At 43.6% G+C, this 18,887-nt stretch overlaps 1 protein-coding gene across 1 annotated transcript in view; it reads left to right on the plus strand.

Annotated features, from left to right (window-relative positions):
- The window catches only part of GPD1L (glycerol-3-phosphate dehydrogenase 1 like), a 51,587-nt gene that overhangs the window by 17,369 nt on the left and 15,331 nt on the right, over nucleotides 1-18,887 (plus strand). Inside the window, exons 2-5 of the mRNA XM_069473351.1 lie at nucleotides 134-311; nucleotides 10,885-11,025; nucleotides 12,616-12,754; nucleotides 18,692-18,804. Coding sequence (XP_069329452.1) covers nucleotides 134-311; nucleotides 10,885-11,025; nucleotides 12,616-12,754; nucleotides 18,692-18,804 — 571 coding nt within the window. The remainder of the gene's footprint in view (nucleotides 1-133; nucleotides 312-10,884; nucleotides 11,026-12,615; nucleotides 12,755-18,691; nucleotides 18,805-18,887) is intronic.

The raw sequence follows: 18,887 nt of genomic DNA on the forward strand, positions 1-18,887 counted from the left end.
AGACACATCGCGTCTTGTGAGCTCAGTGCTTGAATCAGAATCAAAACGCAAGTCTTCTGAATTTTAATCGAATGCTTTTTTTTCTTCTGTCCGAGTGAGTTCAATTTTTTTCTTTTCCATGTTTCTTTTGTAGGGGTTCAGCTGTTGCAAAAATAATTGGTAATAATGTCAAGAAACTTCAGAAGTTTTCCTCTACGGTCAAGATGTGGGTCTTTGAAGAAACAGTTAATGGGAGAAAACTGACAGACATCATAAATAATGACCATGAAAATGTAAAATATCTTCCTGGACACAAGCTGCCAGAAAATGTGGTAAGACTTTGGGGTGAAAAGTACATTGGGTTCATTTTGCTGAGCAGCACTTGGGACTTAGAAATGGGAAAGCTTCTTCCATTTTCCCTAGTTTCTTTCTACTACCAATTGGTTGGTTGGATTTGGTCTTCCCAACTCTGAGAATGGGCTTTGTATTAGTTTGCTAGGGCTGCCGTAACAAAGTGCCAAAGACTGGGAATTTATTTTCTTAAATCTGAAGGCTTCAGATCCAAAATCAGTGTCATCAGGGCCTATCTTCTGAGGCCTCTCTCCTTGGCTTGTAGATAGCATCTTCTCCTTGTGTCCTCATGTGGTCTTTCCTCTAAACCCCTCAGTGTTGCAATCTCCTCTTGTAAAGATAGCAGTCATGTTGGATTAGGACCCATCCTAATAACTTTTTTTTTTTTTTTTGAGACAGAGTCTGACTCTGTTTCCCTAAGTAGACTGCAGTGGCATCATCATAGCTCACTGCAACCTCAAACTCCTGGACTCAAGCGATCCTCCTGCCTCAGACTCCTGAGTAGCTGGGACTACAGGCGGGTGCCACGATGCCCAGCTAATTTTTCTATTTTTAGTAGAGATGGGGTCTCACTTTTTCTCAGGCTGGTCTCAAACTCCTGACCTCAAGCAATCCTCTGCCTTGGCCTCCCAGAGTGCTAGGATTACAGGTGTGAGCCACCACACCTGGCCCATCATTTTAAATTAATTACCTCTTTAAAGATAAATACAGTCGTATCCTGAGGTACTGGGGGTTAGGACTTCAACATATGAATTTGGAGCGGGGTACACAATACAGCCCATACTAGGCTTCTTCCTTGATATTCAAAATGCTGGTCACGTTGAGCTGGAACTAATTCCCTTGCCTTCAGCTGTTCGTGTTCCCCAGGTAGCTCCTGACATACCCTTTCTGAGTGCACACAACTGTGATCAGCTTGCCAGGACAGCTAATGCACTGGTCTGTAATTAAAATCAGGGTCAAGACCTAAATTACAGAAGGAGATAGAAGAAAATGGGAAATTGTAAGACTGACAGTTTAAAATTCAAGCTTATTAAGTCTGGGAGAGAAAAATATAGGTTATTGCCTGACCTTGTTCTACTGACTTGCGGAGGGGAAAAAAGAAATGAGCTTGAGGAGTGAAAAGGGTGTACCCTGCTGCTTGTCGGAGTGGGATTTATGAACTTGCCAGATTCACCCTTTGGTGGCTTTCTGTCATAGTCTGTTTGAAAACCGGACAGTTGTGGCTGCCTGATCCCTACGGTTAACCTGAGAAACTCATCTCCTTTGTTAATGAAATACCCTTTACTGCATATATTCACTCTTCAAACCCTATGAGCCCGTACCGTGCACACAAGGCACAATGCTGGTGCTGGCGACAGAAAGAGAAATAAGATGGCGTTGCTTTCTTCGGGGAGTTGAGCAGGGGAGTCTGATTTATAAACCAATAAATGTGGGGAAGTTTGGAGACATAAGGTCCTAGCTTACTGAAGATTTTTATTTGGCCTTTAGTTATAGTGTCTGTTGGTGTCAAGCACTGTGTTAGTACATATATTGTCTCATTTAATCCTCTCAATGACCCGCTTAGGTTGTTACTATTTGTTTTTCTATTATGATGACGATTCTGATTATATAGGGGAGAAAACCAAGACTCAGAAAGTCTACTGAACTTGTCCAAGGTCACATAGCTAGGGGCCACAGGTGGGACTGGGCTCCTGGGGGACTCATCCCTGAGCCTGCTGAGTCTGTCACCTTCCAGACAGCGATGACTTTCTCTTCCCTGTCACTGAACGAGGGCGAGCCAGCGTTTCCCCGCAGTTACTCTTGGTGCAGTTGGTTGGGGCAGGAAGGATCCCTAGCACCCTGAGTCCAAATATCTGCTGGACAGAATAAAAGGGGCGGCTATTCCCATTGCAGTGGGAGGCCTCTGGGGTCATGTCTAATCCATCCTTGTGATAGACAGTCGTTTAAAAAGAGCCTGACTTTTCCCATTTTTCTCAGCACTCATTGCCACTTCCCTTCTGTGAACCACACGATTCACTCTCACGTCCCCCCACCCACAGCTTTGTGCCAGGCCTTGGGCACCTGTCTGTCCACCTCCGCCTGCCCCGCGTGTGTGACCCTGACTTTCTGGTTCTCTCTTCACCCCTACTACCTAGCATTTTTCCTATAGTCGATGCTCAAGGAATGCTGGGGGAAGTGAATCTGCCACGTGGTTCTGTGAAGCCAGAGCCTGTGCTGTGAACAGGGAGAGCGGCAGGGAAGGAGCTGACGTAGAGGCGTCGAGAACCATTGCCACCGCGAGCCTGGCCCACGCCGACTGACTCCAGCACCCACCCTGTCGCTAGTGTAGACAGAGGCCTGAGAAAGGAGGAAAAATTCACTCCTAGGCCCCTACTGATGTCAAATAGGTCTCTCAAACTCATTCCTCCTGTTTAACGGAAATTTTGTGTCCTTTGACCAGTATCTCCCAATTCCCCCAGTCTCTAGCCTTTGGTAACCACCTATGAGGCTAGTTTCTAATCATTTTTTTTTTTCTTGTGAATTCAAACAGAAGAGACTTACTTGCATTTCTGTCAACACAGGATTGCTAGTTATGGTGTCGGTCTGTTGATGGGCTGCTTGAGATCGTGAATCATTTTTGCTTGGCGCCCCCACACTGCTGCCCACCTGACCCTTCCCCAGGTCCCATGTGACGCGCTTCCCACATGGGCACCCTCTGTTACAAGGACTTCACTGTATCGTCACCTGCTCTCTAAAAGCTGGACAGGATCTGGGTTTGTGATTTCCCCTTATACCTGAATAAAAAGAATACTTGTTATTTCCTGTCACTGCAAGATAAAAATTGTCAATTCTGTTTTATAGCTCTCTGTTCAGAGCCTGTGTTTAGAGCTCATCTAGGCAGAGGGCTCTTCTGCCTTCTTGTTCCAGCTTCAGCTAGCCTCAGTGTGACACCAGGCTTTAGATCACAGCATCCCCTGTGAAATATAGTCGTCCTTGCCTCTCGTCTTTGTCTTCCAAGGCTCTGCCTGCGTTTTTGAAAAACTGCTTTACTGAGATACAGCCCACAGACCATACAATCCGATGGCTTTTGTTGTGTTCACATATTTGTGCAACCGTCACTGCAATCAATTTGAGAACATTTTCATCACCTCGAAGAGAAACGTTGTACCTTTAGTAGTCACCTCCTGTTTCCTCCCATTGCCTGCCCAGCTCTAGGCAACCACTAATCTACTTTCTATCTCTGTAGATTTGCTTATTCTCAACATTTCATACAAATGGCATTATATAACATATGGTCTACTGGGACAGCTTCATTCACTTAGCATGTTGTCAAGGCTCACCCATGTTATATCATGTATCAATACTTCATTCCTTCCCATGGCTGAACACTATCTTATTGAACAACTGTACCACATTTTGCTTATCCATTCAGCAGTTGATGGACATTAGGGTTGTTCCACTTTTTAGCTGTTATGAATAATGCTGCTGTGAACCTTTATGTACAATGTTTTGTGTGAACATCTGTTTTCAGTTCTTTTGAGTATATACCTAGGAATGGAATTTCTGGGTCCTACAGCTACTCTGTGTTCAACTTTTTAAGGAATTGCCAGAATTTTTTACAAAGCGGCTGTATCATTTTAAATTCCCATCAGTAGTATATGAGGGTTCCAATTTCTCCACATTCTCACCAGCACTTATCTGGCTTTTCAGTGCTAACCGTTCTAGTGGGTGTGACGTGGTATCTCGGTAATCATTTTGATTTTCATTTGCCTGATCACTAACTATGTTGGGCATCTTTTCATGTGCTAATTGGCCGTTTGTATATCTTTGGAGAAATGTGTATTCAGATCCCTTGCCCATTTCAAAAATTGGATTGTCTTTTTATTATTGAGTTGTAAGAATTTGTTATATATTCTAAACATAAGCCCTTTCTCAAATTTTTTTTTTTTTTTGAGACAGAATCTCGCTCTGTTGCCTGGACTAGAGTGCCGTGGAGTCAGCCTAGCTCACAGCAACCTCAAACTCCCAGGCTCAAGCAATCCTTCTGCCTCAGCCTCCCAAGTAGCTGGGATTACAGGCATGTGCCACTATGCCTGGCTAATTTTTTCTGTATATATATTTTTAGTTGTCCAGATAATTTCTTTCTATTTTTAGTAGAGACGAGGGGTCTCACTCTTGCTCAGGCTGGTCTCGAACTCCTGACCTTGAGCGATCCTCCCACCTCGGCCTCCCAGAGTGCTAGGATTACAGGCGTGAGCCACCGCACCTGCCCCGCTTCCCAAATATGATTCACAATTATTTTCTTCTGTTCTGTGGTTTATCTTTTTACTTGCTTGATGGTAAAGTTTTTAATTTTGAAGTCCAACTTAAACTTTTTTTCTCTCCTGCTAACTCTTTGGATATGGTTTCTTGCATGGGTCTGTGTTAACTGATGTTTCCTTAGCAGCTAGAACAGTGCTTGGCATTATCTGTGGTCTGAATAAATGCCAAGGACACTGGGAATGGTGAGGAAAAACAAACCCGGGTGAAGAGGTTTTTAGGTGATATCACATAGGAAATGAGGTTAGGCCAAGATTATTTTTTTTTTAGGTTGATCATTTCCGTTTAGGTAATAGAGTTGGAATAATATCTATTAATTTTGGCTGAAAGGCTTCTGAATATTAGAATATCATTTCAATGGGAGCCTCAGCATTGACTCTTATTCTCCCTGGCTTCAGCTCTCTGATTTTCACTGGCGAAGTTCCTAAATTTTAGTGCTCATCAGAGTCACTGGGAGCGCCTGACAGGGATCTCTGGGCCCTCTCCTAGGGTTTCCAATTCAGTAGGTCTCAGGTAAGGCCCATGAATTTGCATTTCTCTCAAGTACCCAGGTAATGGGGATGCTGTTTTTTCAGGCACCACACTTTGGGAACCACTGGTATATATAATAAGTTGGTATTATTGGTGTAGTATGGGGGAATCCAGGCAGTCAACAGCTGTTTTTCCAGAAGCAGCCTCACTTACCAACAGTGGTGTGTTGATTTAAGAATCATCAGATAAGGTTGTCTCTGTGTGAGGATCATTTTTTTGCATTAGCGACAAGGATGTGAATTTCACCAAAGGTCTTGGCTGAAAGTGAGGTTAGGAGAACAGAAGGGAATTACAGTATTTTTGAACTTCTACCATGTCCCAGGTACTATGTTGCTATGTGTTTTACTTATGATATTGTGTTTAATGTGAATACTCATTCCCCAGAGAATACAGATGAGTTGCCCTTGATGTCCAGTTAGCTAATTGGCAATAGAGCCAGACCATGATCTACCACCCAGCCCATGGCAGCTAGACCATTTTTTTAAAATTTATTAATTTGTTTTTATTGATATATATTAGATGTACATATTTTTGGGGTACATGTGATAATTTGATATAGTCATGTAATCAGGGTAATGGGGATATCTATCACTGTGTGTACCCTTTTCTTTTTCTTTTCCTCTTTTTCTTTTTTTTTTTTGGAGTTGGTTGGGGGGGCGGTCTCACTATTTTGCACAGACTGGCCTTGAAGTCACAATCCTCCTGCCTCAGCCTCCCGAGTAGCTGGAATTACAGGCACGGACCACTGCATCCAGCAGCTGGAGCATTTTTAAACCATGCCATTCTTGTCAGCTACCAAAACTGTTTTGGCATGTAAAGTCATACAGACTTGAGCTAGAAATAATGTTAGTGGTCCTAAGAGATCAGATAAAAATGAGGATAGCCTTGGTATCTTTTATTTGGATTATCACTGTTTATCCCTCATTAATTACTATGATTGATATAAAAAGGCATATGGTAAGGTTCATGGATTTTAGGGGGGAAAACTTCATTTGAATGACAGGAAAATTCTTGTAATACTGTATAAAATGTATTAAAAAGTATGACTTTAATTCCATAAATATGATTATAGATATTTCTGTAGGCTCAAAAAGGCCTTGAGGCCAGGTGTGGTGGCTCATGACTGTAACCATAGCACTTTGGGAGGCTAAGGTGGGAGGATCGCTGGAGGCCAGGAGTTCGAGATTAGCCTGAGCAACATAGCAAGATCCCATCTCTACAAAGAGTTAAAAAAAATTAGCAGGGTATGGTGGTACATATCTGTAGTGTCAGCTACTCAGGAGGCTGAGGTAGGAGGATTGCTTGAGCCCAGGAGTTTGAGGCTGCAGTGAGCTATGATGATGTCACTTGACTCCAGCCCCGGCGACAGAGCAAGACCCAGTCTCCAAAAGAAAAAGGACTTGGAATAAAATGTTGGTAGTGATTATTTCTAGTACTAAGATTATGAGCAGTTCTTATTTTCCTACTTATACTTTTTCTGCCCCAAATTTGATCCAGTGAGCCTATTTATAGTTATAAATGAATGGAGAAAGCATTTTAATTTCAGTTGGCTTTAAAGGCCATTAAATAGCATCTTTGTAGGGTCAAGAGGTAAGTCTGCAATAATGGGAGTGAGGTCTTTTCTTGCCCATTCTGATGACTGCAGATAAGATGTTGATAATGTGTAAAAGCTTTTTGAGTACTCACAGTGTACAGTGGGAACTAATCTAAGGGATACAAAAGAACCTTCAGGCTTGTCCACACAGACTTGACTTGCTTTCTTTTCAATGATTCTTATTTATTATTAGATTTTTATTAACTTGGACCCAGAGCACTGGACTCCTGAAAGGCTGGGCATTCAGCAAAACAGCGCCGATGCCTTATTTCTGATATATTTGTCCTGCTCGCCATCAGAAAGCGAGCCCTGCTCTGAGTTGTCCTTCCCAGCATATTTCGGGAACTTTAATGATGGACGCCATCAGAACGATTTTTGGCAGGAGGCTCACAAAATCAGTCAACATTTCCAAAGCAGCATCTTGATTATTTTCAGAGTAGAAGCTAGGGTAGAGGCTTAGCAAAAGGTTTTATTCTGAAAAATGAGATTCAAATTACTTCATTAGCTGAAGAGAACTCATTTTCATACTATGTAGGAGGCATAATGGTCTATGAATGGACAGTGGGCATACAATATGCACACAAATGCAGCTTGTATTGTGTTATTACACATGGCTTCTACAGGTTAAACCCTAAGTATTCCACCAAGGAGGATAAGCCCCTGATCATGTTGTCCTAGAAATCAGCCATATTCCCTACCACCTGCAGGTTCTTCGTTGATTTATTTAAGAAGGAAATGTAAGAGACAGGAAGAGATCCTGACCAACTGGCAGCTTCCTTGAGAATGTTTTCTAGCATGGGTCATGGGGATGGGCTGATTTCTTAAAAGTTAAGGATTTATAGGAGGCAGATTTTTCTGGTGAATAATCTCTTTTATTTGTTAAAGTCCTTGTAGTTTCAAAACACTGTCATTTATATTACTTAATTTGAAAATACTCTGTGAAGTAGCTCAGTAGGATAGGTAATTTTTATCCCCTCTCTATATATGGACTGACTGAGCTCAAGGCAGCTCCGTCACTTGCCAGAGGTTACACAGCTGGTCAGTTGCAGATGTGGAATTCAGACCTTCAAACCCCTGTATCTTTTCTCTTTAGTTCTGGTATTTTTTCTGTTTCACCATGTTGAAAATGCCCTGAAAAGGAGGAAAGGGAGGGGCATGTGTGTGTTAGAGGTGGGTGGGGAAGAGGAGAAACAGTAAGTAGGTCCAGAGAGGTATTATACAAAGGTTTTAATTAAAAGTCAGGCTGCCAGGCTCCATTTGAGCGAGGGAGTCAGGAGCATAAATCTCCGCCTGTGCAAGGCTAGCAATGCAAGAAGGAATGTGAGGGATCAGAGTTCTTGTGAAGGCTGTGGAGGGCTGGCTGGGACCACAGGAAGACACATGGGCTTTGCCAATAAAGGACAGGCAGGGCAATTGTGGGTTGACATCAGGAAGTTAACGGAATAGACTCAAACTGCTATGTTGAAGGGGGCAGAATCTCCAGGTGTGAGAGGGCTAATACAGCAGGTGGATTTTTGGTAATAAATCCTGATCACCTGTGACTACCCAGCCTAGATTACCTGGAGAAGCCCCTCTAGAGGAAAAATAGGCGTATCTGGCCTTTGGTTGTGTGAGTAAAGAGGGAGAAGTGCTGAGCTTTGGGCTGTGATCTGCTGTATGGGGGATGGCTCTTTATGTTGCCACTCAAACCAGCTTAAGCTAAGATAATGTTTTGGCTCACGTAACTAAAAATCCAGGTAGGGCTGGTTTCAAGTGCAGCCTGAACCAGCAGTTTAAATGATGTTAACAGAGTCCTTTTTCCTCTCTCTCTCTACTCTGTAGTCCACAAAGTTGGCTTTATCCACATGGGAGCCCCTTGGCATAGGTTCTCCCCTCACATGTGTAAAATGGTTGCAGCACTTCCAGACTTCACACCAGCATCCCACACTGTTCAAGGAAAGACCTATAGCTACTGCTGAAAAGCAAGGAAGCATCTGTTCCCTAGAGGCTCCAGCAGACAACTGCTGGTTTCTCCTCGGCTCTGATTGTTTGATGTGCCCATTGGCTTGAACCGTTAGGAACTATTCCTGGAATCTGGGCTAATTCCACTCAAAGTGTGTGGTTAAAATGGGGAAATGATAGCTTTTGAAAGGAAATTTCGGGGCACTTTTGCAAGAAAGAAAGGGAGAGAAGCTGGGCAATAATTTATAGAAGTCCTCCACACCTACTGAAGGGATACAGGAGTGAAATAACTTTAGATAGGTTTCCTTGGGGGAATTCTTGCATGTGGGAGTAACTCTTAGCGTATGTTTTAGTCAAGGTAATAGGCTAAGATGTAGCAAAAGACATAGTAATAATGTTACTTAAAGAACACAAGATTTATTTTCCTCTCACATAACAGTGGTCTGGCAGCGTGGCTTCACACCGTCATTCTTGGTCCCATGCTGCGTTTCCCCGTGTGAGAGGGTGCGGAGAAGGCAGCCACTGTTCTAAGGGCTCTGGCCATAGTGGTGCACACTGCTCCCCCACGTTCCACTCATGAGCGCGTTGTCCATGGCCGTGTGTAAGTGCGAGGGCTGCTGGGTGACCAGTGACCAGCTTACAGTTCTGTGATCATGGCGAAGGGGGAGAAGGAATTTTGGTTAGGAGTTGGTGGTCCCCGTTACAACCCCCAAACCAAGTTTCCTCAGAGGCTTGCGTGTTCCAGACAATGTTCCTATGAGAGACAGAGTTTCCTCAGAGGAGAATCTTCCTCAAGGCTCTTCATTTTGAGAGCCAGGAATGCTTCATGGGAACTATATCCATTATAGTTAGGTTTAGGTGCCTAGGACTAAAAACCTCAAATTATAGTGATATAAGCAAAGTAAATGTGCATTTTTCTCGTATGCAAACAACATTGATGGTTAGTACAGCAGCGTCATGGTGTCAGGGATGCCTTTTATCCTACTGTTCTGCCATCTCAGCATGTATTCTCTTTTTCATGGTCCAAGATGACTGTCTGAACTCCAGCCATCTCTTCACATTCCCTCTGGCAAGGGGAAGAAGAGAGATCTTCCAGGACATTTCCCGGAAGTCACAGGCAGCACTTGCATTTACCCTGCGTGGGTCACAACTTAGTTGCATGGTATACCTAGCTGCAAGGGAGGCTGGAAGGTAGCCTTCTTTCCTGCCATTCAGGAGCCTGGCCCAAAACTGGGGGTTCTGGTGCTGAGAAAGAAGGGAGAACAGACACTGGACGAGTGTCTGGCAACAGAAAGTCTCTGCTAGAGACCATGTGCCCTGGTGTCCTCGCTGCATGCCCTCGCCTCTGCCCATGTTAAACCCGTCTTTGTCCTTAGGGAAAGAAATCCTCATGATGCTGACGTGTACCGAGTGCATACCAGCTGCTAGACACTGTTCTGTAGCATTTATTCCTCACAGCAGCGCTCTCAAAGGGGAGTTTAGGATGGGCCATTTACAAAGGTGCCGCAGGGGCAGGGGCAGGGGAGCCCACAGGGGTTGGTGAAGCGCTCAGAAATTAGCAACAGCAGGAAGCTATTGCCACCCCTGACAGGGTAAGGGGAAAGAACATGTTCCCAAGCCAGCCTGAAGAGGGCCTAGAGACCCGGGAGAGGGGCTGCCTGGCAGGTGTAACTGCAGACTGAAGCTGGGACGGGACCACTGCCACCCGGGGCAGGCTGATGAGTACCCTGACCTTCTCAGATATCTCTCCTCTCACCCTTTGATCTCCTGATAGTGCCCCCCATTGGCTGAAGCCAGCTGGAAGCCAGAGACCAAGGGAGCCTAGGGGAACAGTCCCCAGAAAGCAGCCTCCTGGGGAGCAGAGTGGGGCAGAGAAGAGCAGAAAATGGTTTGGCAGGGGTGGGGTGGTGGGAGAGCAGCAACCCACCCATTGTTGTCCTGACTGCCTTTTACAGACAAGGAAACTGAGGGATGGAGAGGGTAAGTCACTTGCCCGGCTGGTGACAGAGGCAGGGCCCTCCTGGCTTCAGACGCCCATAAAGAATAAGGAAGGCAAAGCCGGCACCGCCCTTGCTGTTCTTGTCTGTCTGCACAGTGCTCCGGCGTCTGATAAACGGTCAGTGCAGGAAACCCTCTGGAAAGGCAGGTTTTGCTACGGGAGTAACGTTTCCTCTGCCTCGTGGTTGCAGGTTGCCATCGCGAATCTCAACGAGGCCGTGCAGGATGCAGACCTGCTGGTGTTTGTCATTCCCCACCAGTTCATTCACAGGATCTGTGACGAGATCACTGGGAGAGTGCCCAAGGAAGCGCTGGGAATCACCCTCATCAAGGTGACTGAGCGCGGGCGGACTGGGCGGGCGGGGCAGGGGAGAAGCGACACTGGCCCCCGGAGAGTTCCATTTCCTCTCGCTTTCATCTGCTTGACGTGTGGAGCTGAAGGGGAGGGTATGGCAGTTTTTTTTATTGTGTTTTTAAAGATGTCCGGAAGGTAATTAAAAAAACACACATCCCACAAGCCTCATTTAGCTCAAATTCAGGAGCAGGCTGCTTTCATTGCAGCGGGTCGGCAGCAGCAGCGGCAGCGAAGTGAGGACGGGCCGTAAGCCACGCTGCCGGCACCGTCCCGTCCTCGCAGGGGGCTCCGCCTGCCGTCTGGGAATCCCCAGTGGTTTGCGTTAGCTGGAAATTAGTCACCATTAGTTCCCACTCCTGGGTATATACCCTAAAGCGGGGGGTTTTAACCAGAAGGCCAACCCCAAAGGTCTGTAGATAGAATTCAGGAGGTTCATGCACTTAAATGTGGGGGGAAAACCTTGCTTTTTAAATTCATTCTAACCTCTAACTGAAATGAGCGTTTCCTTCATTTATGAATGTGGGCCACAGCCAGAGTTCCAACAGCAGCAGCATTGGCAGGACCTGTGACCCTGTTGTCAATAGAAATCACAGGACTTTTCATTTCCCTTTACAACAGTTTCCGATATCTCCAGGTATCATGTATGCTCCTCAGACTTGGAAATTATGGTAATTATTAGACCTGCCATGACATTTTTCTGCTAATAACTTCATTAATAAATCAGTGTGCATAACACTTTATCACAAATATTTTTTAACATTTTGATAACTATATTCCAATATATTAATAATTGGTTTCCTAGGCAATCTTAGGTATATTGTGTTATGTGTATGAAATTCTGAGAATGAGTTCATAAACGTCACCAGACTGCCAGGGGTAGGGTCCATGCCATAAAAAAGACTAAGAATTCCCTAGAGAGACTCTGTTCCAGAGTGTCTACAGATGAACGTTTATGGAAGCAAACTGGAGCAACCTACATGTCCATCAGCAATAGAATGAATAAATGAATTGTGAACTATTCATTTTAGAATACTGTGCAGCAGTGAACAGGAATGAACTAGAACATTTGTGCAGTCACATGGGTGAATCTCTAAAATAATAATATAGTATAAGACAGCACATCACAGATGAATGGTACAATTTCATTTATAGACCTTCAAAAACAGGCATAATGACATAACATTGTCTAGGGACCATTATTTGTGGTAAAACGATCAAGAAAAGCAAGGGAGTGATGCGTAGAGCATTCAGTGTAGTGGTTCCCCCTGGGGTAAGGGATGGAAGGAGGAAAGATGAACTTGAGGGGAGACACACAGGGGACTTCAGTAGTGTCAGTCATGTTCTGTTTCTTAACCTGGGTCGTGGGTACATGTTCATATTATTCTTTTCATTTGTTATTCTTTAAACAGTACATATGCAGTAGATGTATTTGCTCTTGTAAGTAGGAGATAGTTTTCAAGTTGCATATGCCATTGGGTATCTGAGTCTAGATTATTTGTAAAGCAGCTATCTCGTGCCTCTTTGATTTGGTGGTTTGTTTTCCCCTAACTTCTTGACATCCATGCAGGGTATAGATGAGGGCCCTGAGGGCCTGAAGCTCATTTCCGACATCATCCGAGAGAAGATGGGCATTGACATCAGTGTGCTGATGGGAGCCAACATTGCCAATGAGGTAGCCGCAGAGAAGTTCTGTGAGACCACCATCGGTAAGGGCTGCCTGGGGAGGGGCCCAGGAGTCTGGGCATTTGGTGTTATAACATGTACCTTTTCCATTTCTGGTGTTTTCTGTAGTGGCTCTCCCCTGCCCCATAACTTTCCTAAGGTGGTAATTCAGTGGGGTGGGGGTTTTATGTAAGTAGGCCATTCTGTGGAACTGAAGTGTTTCAACACCCTTCAGAATGAATTAAAGCCAAGGAGACTGTTCTGACTCACCAGGATCCAGTAATTAATTATCAAGGTTAAATACAAGTACAAGGTTGCTTGCACCAAGAAGCAGGTGGCTACATCCATTGTGGAGGTCCCCTGGCCTTAGAAACCCGGCTTTTCTCCTCTCACAGTTGCTAGTATCTGGATCCTCATTGATTCCAATGAGAACTAAGAATTGGTGGGAATGACCCCATTTTCAGGTAAATAAGCACGACTCAGAGAATAAATTACCTGCCCCAAGGTCACACACTAATACAGATCCCAGGCACAAATTTGGGTCTTCTGTTTCCTGAAATAATTAGCTTTTCCTACTCTTACACATTGTGGATTAGAGATACTATTCTCACATTTATGTTGTGAAAATTTTCATTTCCTTTAAAAGGTGCTTCATGAACTCACAAATGCCCATGTACCGTATGAAAGTATGCACTGTTGGAAGAGTATACTACTGTATTTTCAGATGCTTTGCAAAAGTTTCAGTTTTATCTACCACTGCAGAACTTACTTCTATCCCTGTCACATACACAAGCAATGTAAATCATTACTCCTTGGCAGCTTTGTAAAAGGAAGCTCTGAAGCTCTCTTCAGTGAGATGGGGTGTACAGGAAAATGCAACTCCAGATTCTTTTTTGTTTGTTTTGTTTTTGGAGACAGAGTCTTGCTCTGTTGCCCTTGGTAGAGTACAGTGGCATCATCATAGCTCACTACAACCTCAAATTCCTGGGCTCAAGGGATCCTCCTGCCTTAGCCTCCTTAGCAGGTGGGACTGCATGTTCATGCCACCACACCCAGCTAATTTTTTCAATTTTTGGTAGAAATGGGGTCTTGCTCTTGCTCAGACTGGTCTCGAACTCCTGAGCTCAAGAAATCCTCCTGCCTTGGCCTCCCAGAGTGCTAGGATTAGAGGAGTTAGCCACCATGCCAGCCAACTCCAGATTCTTATACTTGCCCATAGGTAGGACATTTTTAGTTTTTTTGCATTTTTCCCTTTAATTTTTTTTAATTACATAAGTAGTTTACATCATTATTATGAAAAATGGAGATAATCTAAAGAAAGCCATTTTAATTTTCATTATTTTGTTATATATCCTTTTTTCTATTTATATAAACTATGAATTTATGTTTGTAGTAAGTCATAAATTATTTTATAATTGCTTTATTCGCTTATGTAACAAACAACTTTCAAAGTCTGTTAACATACTGTACGTCTTCATGGCTGCGTAGTATTACATTGACAATTCCATATATTCAGACACTTGAAACTTCTTTTTTTTTTTTTCTTTTTGAGAACTAGTATTTTCTGGAGAGAAGAGGAATCACAAATAATATAAAGAAGAAAACAAGAATGGCCTACAATCCCACCTGCCCAGGTTGACACTCACAAAAGTGATACAGACACAAGTTAAAAAATTCAAACACTATGAGAAGGTAGAAAATTAGAACTAAGGTGGTAATTTCCACCCAATGCCCTCTTCCCAGAGAGAATCATTGTTAGCAGCTTCCAAATATCCTTCTAGAAAAAAAATGTATATGTGTACTAGTACATACGTATATGTATGTGTGTATATTATTCTTTTACAGTTAGTTCTTTTACCCATCTGTAATTTTAACATAGCCTGTGAAACTGTTATATAATTACTTCTATTTTTCAAAAGATTATTAAATAGTTGTTCCAACTCAATCCTATTTGCCAATAATTTTTCCAGTTGGCTGGAAATGAATGGTTACTGGATCATTCTGTAAGGCTGAGACTTAATCTCTAGTCTATGATTTAAACTTTGTATTTACCTGCAGACTTTGGCTAGGATTTTTCCTAGCCTCCCTGTCGTAAGAAAGTTTGCCGTTAGGTGCATTGGGCTTTCCTGGTTTGTAAAGGCAGGCAAACGCACACAAGTGACTCTTCTTTCCCTCTGGTTTCTGTTTACTCAATACTTTTGTGCTGGCCGGGCACGGTGGTGCACACCTGTAATCCTAGCCCTCTGGGAGGCCGATATGGGAGGATCACTCGAGCTCAGGAGTTCAAGACCAGCCTGAGCAAGAGCGAGATCCCGTCTCTACTAAAAATAGAAAGAAATTAGCTGGACAACTAAAAGTATATAGAAAAAATTAGCCGGGCATGGTGGCGCATGCCGGTAGTCCCAGCTACTCGGGAGGCTGAGGCAGAAGGATTGCTTAAGCCCAGGAGTTTGAGGTTGCTGTGAGCTAGGCTGATGCCACGGCACTCACTCTAGCCCGGGCAACAGAGTGAGACTCTGTCTCAAAAAAAAAAAAAAAAAAATACGTCTGTGCCTATTCTGTGGGTTAACTGCGGTGGACCCTAATTTAAGTGAAACATTGGAAGTGAGATAGAACATGAAGGTCATGTTTTAAAAATTGTTTTATATAACCTGAATTTAATCATGAGGAAATTTCAGGCAAGCTCAAAGTAAGGGACATGTTACAAAACAACTGGCTCATAGTCTTAAAACCGTCAATGTCATGAAAGACATGAAAGGCTGAGGAATGTCCCACATTAAAGGTGACCAAAGAGAGGTAACCGCTACATGCAGTGTGGGATCCTGGGTGGGGGAGGGAGACTTGGTATCAGGCAATGTAGAGGTGACAGTGAGATTTGACTATGGATTATATATATATTAGATAATAATATTGTGCCAACATTAAATTTTCTGTATTTGATCATTGTGGTGTAGGTATCCAGATCTTCTTCCTTAATGACATTAGGGACCAGCTCATTTTTAATTATGGTAGATTTCAGAATCTTGGCCCACTTGAGTCTTCTTTGGAGGAAGAAGGAAAAATGGCATAGTTACAAATGTCTTAAAAATACTGTCATGTGAACTACGGCGCCCCCTTGTGGTGAAAGTTCCCTTCATTCTTGGGGCACATCACAGAGTGAGATTGTCATTCCACAAATATTTTTCAAAGCCTATTATTATGTACCAGGCATGGTGCTAAATGTCTAGGATACATAAGCTTCTTGTGGAGCTTCTAAGCACACAAATATGAAATCACAGACTGAAAAAAGGGTTTTGAAGGAGTTTTATTAAGTAAGTTGGTTGCCTCTAAAACTTGGTGTGACAGGATATTGGGGCTCAGAACACAGTACCCCAAAATGAAGGCCTTGGAAGCAGCCCTCAGAGGCAAAAGTTTTTCTCTGACCTCCTGTCCTCCTGTCTCTATTCCATTCTCCCCCCAGGGTAGCCATAGAAACTACAATCCTCTTCCCCAAGATAGGTCGTAAAAACCAGAACCCCTTTTCCTTAAAGCCAGCCATAAAACATAAAAATGTTCTGTGTAAAACTGGCCATAAAGAAATTACCTGACCTACCTTGTTTGACTGTAGGTCATAAGACCCCCATTCCAGAGGGGGTCCTGCCCTACCCCCAGGAGGAAGGAATGCTGCTCAGAGAGGCCAAGAAGCCTCCGGACAGACAGGCTTGCTGGGTGTCCCCACTCAGTCTGTTAGCACTAGACCACACCCTTTTGGTCCAGTCATTTCTGCATGGCTGCCCATACTTTGTGGAGCCTAAGCACAAAAATGGACAATTTTCCCTGTATCTTTGGGTCTTCATTCGGAAGGCTCCTGTGTATACATGTTAAATAAATTTGTGTGCCTTTTCTCCTATAAATCAGTCTGCTTCATGTCAGTGATTTTCTGTGAACCTCCCAGGGCCAAAGGCCTTGGCCCCCACAAAAGAAAGGGGATTTTCCTGTCTTGTGGTTCATATTGAGTTTGGGGCCGCCCTCCCACACGGTTTTTGGGCATTACCTGTTCTGTGCGGATGATAGGGTCCCTGCCACAACACTTTATGACTGGTAGTAACAATAAAGTTAGCGCTTTCTTATCCATGATATAAAATAATAATTTTTAAAAGGTACATTTGAGAAAATGTGAGACTGCTGTAAGTCCAGCCCACCTCTCTGACGGACGCTGTGTATTATTTGCAACCACAGAGGAACCCATAGACCCTGCCTTGTATTAATAGCGACAGCGAGTGCACCTGCCCCGGCACATTCCCCGGGTTGCTCACAGCAGCAACTCAGGTTTCCAGCTGCAGACAGCTGGATGAAGGAGGCTTGAGGGGGGCTTGCCTGTGATGCACACGAGCGCGCCTCCTGTCGGGGCACTGAACAGGGGGCATGTGGGGAGGTACAGAGGCGAGGCACAGACGACGTGGCATGATGCAGGGGCCGGGGGCTAGTTTACCCAACCCAGATGACGAAACAGTGTTGCACAGAATCACCTGGACGGGCTGGTTTAAAAAAGGAAGGGGACAGTTTGCTCAAGCTGACACAGTTCCAGTATTTGGAAAAGGAGAACTCCCCTAAATGACAGTTAACAGTGATGCCTGTAGAGTAGAAAATGTGTTTCTAAATACTGAGTGCAGATATTTTAAGTGTTTTATTATGGAGCATTTCTTTAAAAAGTAGATAGAACAGTTATCACAAACCCCATGCACCCATCACACATCTTTAGAACTGATTAACTCCTGGCCAGTCTTACTTCATTTATACCCCGCCCCTGACTCTACCGTCCCCTGGGCTAGTTTGACATTGTATCACTTCTGGGTGTAATTTTCATTGTTGACAATCATGCTTTTTCTGCATAGGAGGTGTATAGCTCTAATTGTGATGTTTTCTTATTTGTTTACCTTCCCTCCTCCCACCCCCGAGAGGAGGCATAGCATACAGAGCATGGGCCCTGCAGGCCAGAGCAGCATGTGGGTTAGAATTTGGGCTCTGCCTCCTGCTAGCTGTGAGACCCCGGCAAGTTGGTAAACCTTTTTGGGCCTCCGTGTACCTGTATGTAAGCGGAGGAAATCATAATCCTAAGCAAATCAAATGCCAGCTGACTCCATCGTCGTTATGTGGGGGTCTCCTAGCGCTCCTTACGACTGAAAGACTGTTTTCACAGACAATTTTTTTTTTAAATGACCACTATTCAGAAACATCATGTATCACTCTCTTTTTTTTTTTTTTTTTTTGAGACAGAGTCTCACTCTGTTCCTGGGGCTAGAGTGCCATGACATCAGCCTAGCTCACAGCAACCTCAAGACTCCTGGGCTCAAGCGACCCTCCTGCCTCAGCCTCCCTAGTAGCTGGGACTACAGGCATGTGCCACCATACCTGGCTAATTTTTTCAGTACATATTTTTAGTTGTCCATATAATTTCTTTCTGTTTTTAGTAGAGACGGGGGTCTCACTCTTGCTCAGGCTGGTCTTGAACCCCTGAGCTCAAATGATCCACCAGCCTTGACCTCCCAGAGTGCTAGGATTACAGGCATGAGCCACCACGCCCAGCCTGTTTTTGTTTTTTAATCAAAGGTCACTAAAACAAGCAAAAATAAAATAAATGTGTAAAAACTACTGAATATCATTATCCCAGGCACTGTCGCAAGGAAGGGGAATATAGCAGTAACAAAAACAAGGACTCACTGCATTTCCATCTTCTGGAATTTAGAGAAAGCAGATTATGAAACCACATATATATTACATTCCCAATTTTAAGAAAAACTGTTTATATTCACTTTCAATAAGTTAAACATGTATGTCAAATTGTAAATGATCATTTCCAGTTGGATTGTGGATATTTTTATTTTCTATTTTTGCTCCTATGTATTTTCTAAATTTTCTATAATGGACATGTGACATTTATGATAAGAAAAAGTTATTTTAAAGTGTTAAATTAATTTCCTTTTTTTCTAACCTTTCACTAGGCAGCAAAGTAATGGAGAATGGCCTTCTTTTCAAAGAACTTCTCCAGACTCCAAATTTTCGAATTACTGTGGTTGATGATGCAGACACTGTTGAACTTTGTGGTGCTCTTAAGGTAAAGTCAGCCTTGTTATTTCTACTCAAGGAGAGGAGTTAATCAAGCAAGGCAAATGTTAGCATTATTGAATCTAATCCTGA

This window comes from Eulemur rufifrons, chromosome 7 (assembly GCF_041146395.1).
Source record: "Eulemur rufifrons isolate Redbay chromosome 7, OSU_ERuf_1, whole genome shotgun sequence".
Classification (NCBI taxonomy): domain Eukaryota; kingdom Metazoa; phylum Chordata; class Mammalia; order Primates; family Lemuridae; genus Eulemur; species Eulemur rufifrons.